Raw genomic sequence first — 5,945 nt, 5'->3', positions numbered from 1 at the left:
TTCCCGACAGCTCATGAGATCTGACCACATAGTGTGGCCTCCCATATCTCACAAGGGGTTTTTGGCAGCTCTCCTGAAGAGTTAAACCACTGCCTGTTACTCTGGTTTGGGCACGGAGCAATCCTGAGCTACGCACGTCTCCTCCTGCAACTCTCCCAGGCTGCACCCTGAGCATGCCCAAGCAGGACTTGGAGACAATTGCATAGACGGAGGCAACTCACGAAGTCATCAGGCAGTCCTATTCCAAGTTACTTCTACAGTTCTCCTGTAAAAGCAGCTTATTATTAATGTCACATGTGATTTTCTGGTGTCGTCATTTCCAAAATGTCTGGGTAAGCGTATGTCTTGGAGCTTCTCTGGGTAAACTCTGATGGACAATAGCACGGAGAAACTGCCACCAGGAATGGGCCTGGGCATGTGCTCCTCATTTCCCATGCATCAGCCTGTCTGCATTCATAATAAATTTACCAGTGACACACAAGCAGGTTGCACAGACTTTCCCTTGCTAAGTTATCTACACTAACTGAATTTCTTAATTGTCGAGGGGAGAAAAACCTAAACTCCATTGGTTATGGCCAAAGTCTAGAGCTGCCACCAGAGTCCCTGTCACGTTGCTCCACTGCACTGGGGTCATGCAAGTCGAGGAACCAACTTCCCTTGTGCATCTGCTCCTCCAAGCCTGCTCCCAGACATCAGCTCAGAAAACACATTTGGCTTCACTTTAAGTCTTGAAAATTAATTAAAAGCAGAGTTTATCATCCTTACAAGCTGGTTTCCGGCTAAAGGCTGACTTCAGTGGATAACTGGATCTACAACATTGTAGCCAAAGGAAGATATTAGCTCACTGTGCAGGGCTCCCAAAAATGAAGTTTCTGAAGACATGGAGCTGCTTAGTTCCAACAGTTCTTTAGCACGAGGCAGACTTTAAATACATGACAATGGCCTGTATTTCAATTTTGATTGAGCCATTACTCCCCAAAAGGTGTGCCAGCATCAAGCAATGCCTGTGTTGTATCTCTCCTTTACCCTAAGTCCATTAATTGATTCTATCAATGTAGTTACCTGTTGTTAGAAAAGGATACTAGGACTCAATATTGAATTACTCCAAGTAACAAGCTACATTACTTCTAAGCAGGCAGAAGTCCTTTTCTCCATGCCTTTCCAAAGAGCTCCCGCTGTTAAGAGAAACAGGCTCTTTCAGGCAACACAAGTGATATACAAAATTCAGAAAGCAAACATCATATGCTAGAGGAACAAAATTAATAACACTCTGCTCAACTAAAAATAGATGCTAATATTCTAAAGAAAATGTATAAAATAGGAGACAGCTCTGTTTCGTATCGTACTTCTTTTTTTTCTGCAAAGCCTCTTCCCTGCTCTGCTTTTTATTAATGAAGACATGCACATGAAGTAATTCCCCTCATTAATCAACTTCATTCTTTTGGTTCCTTCCCACTTGAAGTGACAGCCCTCCATTTGGGATGTCACGTAGAGGCACAGCAGAGACCCGTTTTAGGGAGGGATGGGTAGCAGAGGCAAATAAAATTCAAGAAACAGGGACTTTGTCTTCAAAAGGCCTCTCCAGTAGACGGGAAGAGGGAAGGGAATGGGTTCTGGTGAACCACAAATGCAGCATCTCACTGGGAAAGAGGAGAAATACCAGGTAGGAGGAGAGCTGAGTAGTTTGAAGGCAAGTATACAACCACCCCCATGAGGAGCGGGGGCAAGGCTGCTAAAAGCATCACCCGACCACCGCTTCTCCCCTCCATACGTTACTTGACTCCATCCAACAGCTACATAACGGGAAGATCCATCCAACAGCTACAGAATGGGAAGATCTGCCTGCACGGAAAGGTCAGCTGCCAAACCTACTCGGCGTCCGGCTCTTCCATCTGCTTCTCATTTTCTCTTTTTATATTTTTTTCCCCTCCTTCCCAGCTGCAGCTGCCCGCCCTGCTAACGTCAGCAGCCAAAAGCCCCGCTGCCCCAGCCCTCCGCACAGCCAATCCCTCCGCTCCCCCCCAGCTTTATGAGGGCAAATGTCCCCTGACACACTGAAGCCCTGACAGCAGGGCTGTCTTCGAGCTGAAGAAAACCCCTCCGCGGCGTGGATGCTCCTGGCCTCAGAAAGCACAGCTCGGGACAAAGCCCCGGGGGGATCCCGGTCCTGGTTCTGCCCACCAAGAAACACGTTTCCTTCATCACAGCGGCCGCACATCTGCTGCCTCTCTGCTCCAGCACGACCTCGTGCAAACCCGAGCTCAAACCTCTGGGCTGAGCTTCAGTTTAGAGATGAGCCGGGCAAAAGCAAATGTTATCATCCAAATTTTCGTCATCAGTCTGAAGGCTGTTGTCATCTCTTCAGAAAAGCTGGTGATAGGAAGCGCCAGAGCAAAACAATGCAGTGCCTGGTGGTCCTCCTGCAGCAAATGCCCTCCACGGCCGGGGTGGGGACCTCAGCACGCACTTGGACCTGCACAAAGCCCAGAGAGAGGACAACTGGGGCTTCGCCATCATCCCCACAGCCACCGGGCATGTCCCTGAGCAGGGATTGCAGACACAGCGGTACCACTAGGGGCTAATCAAAGGTAGATCAGGTGGCTCAGGACCTTGTCCAGAAAACTGTCACTGTTTCTCTCCTAAACTGCTCATTTTACAGCTTTTTTTATCACTGTTTTTTTTTCTTTAGAGATCATTGCATCTCTAAAGAATCAACGGAGTCCTGTAAGTGCCAATGAAAAAAATGCAGGTATTTTAGATACTAAATAAATCTTTTGCCTTTCTCGGAAAGAAACAAAAAAATCTCACAAAACAATAATCTTCAGGCACCCTCTGAAGCAGCTGATACAGCAAGGGCATGTGTGGCAGCGCGAGCTCATGCCTCACCATGGATACTAAAAAGGCTTTTTCCTTTAACGTAACCCCAATATCGAAAGTTCACATTAAACTAATTATCTGCACGGTTTCTGCCCTTCTGTCAAATTTAGCTGAAATGGGCCAAGTCCAAAAGTTACTGGGGAGAGAAGACAGACCCATGCAGCCCTTAGCCCACAGGAACCCACGCCGAAACTGGGGCCGAGGCACACGCTGTCATCCGTGTTCAACGGGATGTCAAAACCCAGTGAGACAAGACTGGAAAAGCAACAAAACCCAACATGCTCCACAGCTGTTATGGCAATCGTTAGTAGGACAAAAATAGGTCTAAAAAGAAAAGAAATTAAATCCTCTCTGGGTTTTAAAAAAAATAACAAGGAACCTACAGAACTTCATAAAGAAGAAGCTGTTCCTGCTGTAAAGTTTTATGGTAGGGCACAAATGCCTCTACTTAAGATGTTAAGTATCAAAATATTGAAAGCATCTTAAAAAAGCTGTTTGCTCTCTGGGCCCCGTGCCTCTAGAACTCTGGTTCACTTCATCCCTTTAAAGCTCCCGCTGCTTGCAGCTCAGTCGTACACCAGCAGCTCACTAATAAATCCAAAGCATCACTGATCAAGAGATGCACACCAGCACACACCTCTCTAACACCAAACACCATTTAATATCCACTTGCCACTTGTGCATTTGCACCCCATCCACCTCCTGAAACAGTTCAGAGTTTATTTGATCACCCTGAAGGGAACTGAATAATTAAATCAATTTGGCTACACAACTGGATGTAATAAAGCCTGTCCATATGCTTCTGCTGAGTAAAACTCTCGAGCCTGCTTTATATTTAGTTTCTTCCTTCTTCAGGTATACATATTGCCTCGGAAATGCAATTATCATCACCTCCTGATTAGATATAGCTAATTAGCATAGCTACAGCCATATGGATGCAGTAATTCAGTGTCTGCTGGGTTTGGCTCAGCCAGTTTTGCAAAGTCGGGAATAAGACCAACCACGCAGCTCACCTGGACTGCGGGTCCTGTGGGGAAGGAGAGGGGAGGAAAAACCCTTTGGTGACATTAGTTTCCCAGCGCAGACATGGCAGCAGAGCCGAAGGTCACTGCCAGTCCCTGACACCATGCAGGAGAGCTGGAGCAGCACCAGAACACCTCACACTAGGAGCTGGGACGGGCACGATGCCACGGTTGCCACTGGGACGGGCTGGGGGTGATGTTCTGTCCTAGGGAAAAGTCACTGCTTCCTCCTGGCCTTTCTAGTGTTCAGAGCTCTGTGACTAAACGATGCACATGAGCTTTGCCAGAGCACGGTGACACCACGGAGACGGGGGCAAACCTGCCGCGGGCGCTGCTGACCCAGCAGCCGTTTGCCACATCCCGCGGGAGCAGAAAGCCACCCTCAACCCTCCACTGAGCAGCCCAGTTAGAGCAAAGTCTCCTATCTTGATTTCTAATCAGTTAAATTCTTCCTTCCCAACAAACCACTTCCTACAACCTCCTGGCTCCAGCATCTCAGGTACCGCCTGAGGGAGACAAAACCTCGCGCTGGCCCCGTCGCCGCCATCCTTCCCTGGGAATCAGCAGCCCTGCTTGCTCACAGGCTTCCCCCACCTAAACTTAACCTATCCGAATCAACTGGTGGAGCTCAAATACTTTTGTCTTGTGGTGCAATGGCAGCACAGGTTCGTTCGGCAAAATCAACCCCACCTCACACCTCTCCCTTCATGGGGAAACGCTGCTGTTTTCCCCAGGGATGCTCACAGAGGTCCAGGGGAAAAGAAAACTGAAAACAGCTCCGCATTTCCCTTCCAATCCTCCTCCCTTGAGCTCTCAAGTCCATTACACACAGAAAACTCGAGACGTTTTTGTGGTTTATGGGGAAAACTTGCCAAGGGAAGAGGTGCTAAAGAGGAGTGAGTTTTCCTAAAACACTCCTTAGGGGTGGAGGGGGGAGGCAAGGAAAAGAAGAATTAAAAAAAGGGCATCAACTAGAGGAAGGCCAGCTACTTTGCTTTACCTTAAAAATGGATCAACAGGGCAAACAGCCAAGAAGCCCCTTCCAGAGCATCATGTGGTGCAGAACCCGCTGCATCCATTCTAAAAGCAGTAGAGCTGGAAATGTGCTGTGAACACGGAGGATCTACACGGTGATTTCACCAGACCGTTATCCCGAGTGTATGCACAGCAGTGAATTAGGACCTATCTCAACTGAAGCTCTTTCACCAACGTCCCCAAATCCGGCCACCCACAGCTGTGAGTGCCACAAACCACAAAGTCTTCCCTCAAAAGCTATTTCTGAAGAAGAAAGTGAGAAGAAGAAGAAAAAGAGACCAAGATAGGCAAATAAAATCAAGTGTCATGGAAAAAAGTCAGAGAGCATGACCGAGTGCAGATTAGAGAAGGATAAAAATAAAAGGAATAGCGGAGTTACCGGGTAACCATCGCGTCCTGACTGCCCCTGTGGTGGGGGAACAAGTGAGACAACAAATCAGTCAATGCACCCGTAGCGGCACAACACACAGCACCAGGCAGGAGAGAGGGCCATCAGCTACCCAGCTGGCCCCGGGACTAAACTCTCTCCAGGGAAACTTCTCAGGGGAATTTTCCTATCAGAAAGGTCACACCTACAGCATGTTTCCCCCAGATTTTGATCTCTTGTTTCCCTTTTAGCTACTTACCAAGGCTTTTCCCATCTCACACCCATCCCTGGTGCCTGTGCTCAGCCCCTGCAGCCACGGACGGGCATGGTGCACACCAAATCCAGGCCATAACCCTGCCCTGGGAGCAATCGCTGAGCTTCCAACTCCTATGCCAATACTTGGAAGGTTTCCCTCTCTTAGACCCATGGTGGGCTCTCCCAGTTCACCTCTAAATTTTGCGTTAGTTTGCAATGAAGCAGGTAGAAAAGCTGATGCTGCAGGGACAGACCTTACTTAAGTTGCCAGTAACATCTGCAGGACAAGCAGAATAAAACACGCCCCATTCAGGATATTTCACCCTTTTCTGCTCTCCTTTGGGCAAGGAGTGGGGAGTTTCCAAAGACATTTAGAGCTCAAGCTGCAA

General features: G+C 48.2%; 1 protein-coding gene across 1 annotated transcript in view; it reads right to left on the bottom strand.

Moving 5' to 3' along the window:
* Positions 1–5,945, bottom strand: part of LOC104280642 (collagen alpha-1(XXIII) chain-like) — a 165,137-nt gene that overhangs the window by 27,442 nt on the left and 131,750 nt on the right. The window contains 1 exon segment of the mRNA XM_009878355.1: positions 5,314–5,340. Within this exon segment, the coding sequence (XP_009876657.1) occupies positions 5,314–5,340 (27 nt within the window).

Source organism: Apaloderma vittatum, unplaced genomic scaffold (genome assembly GCF_000703405.1).
Source record: "Apaloderma vittatum isolate BGI_N311 unplaced genomic scaffold, ASM70340v1 scaffold3311, whole genome shotgun sequence".
Taxonomy (NCBI): domain Eukaryota; kingdom Metazoa; phylum Chordata; class Aves; order Trogoniformes; family Trogonidae; genus Apaloderma; species Apaloderma vittatum.
Note: the sequence above shows the minus strand (reverse complement) of the source record. Positions and strands in the feature narration are given on the sequence as shown.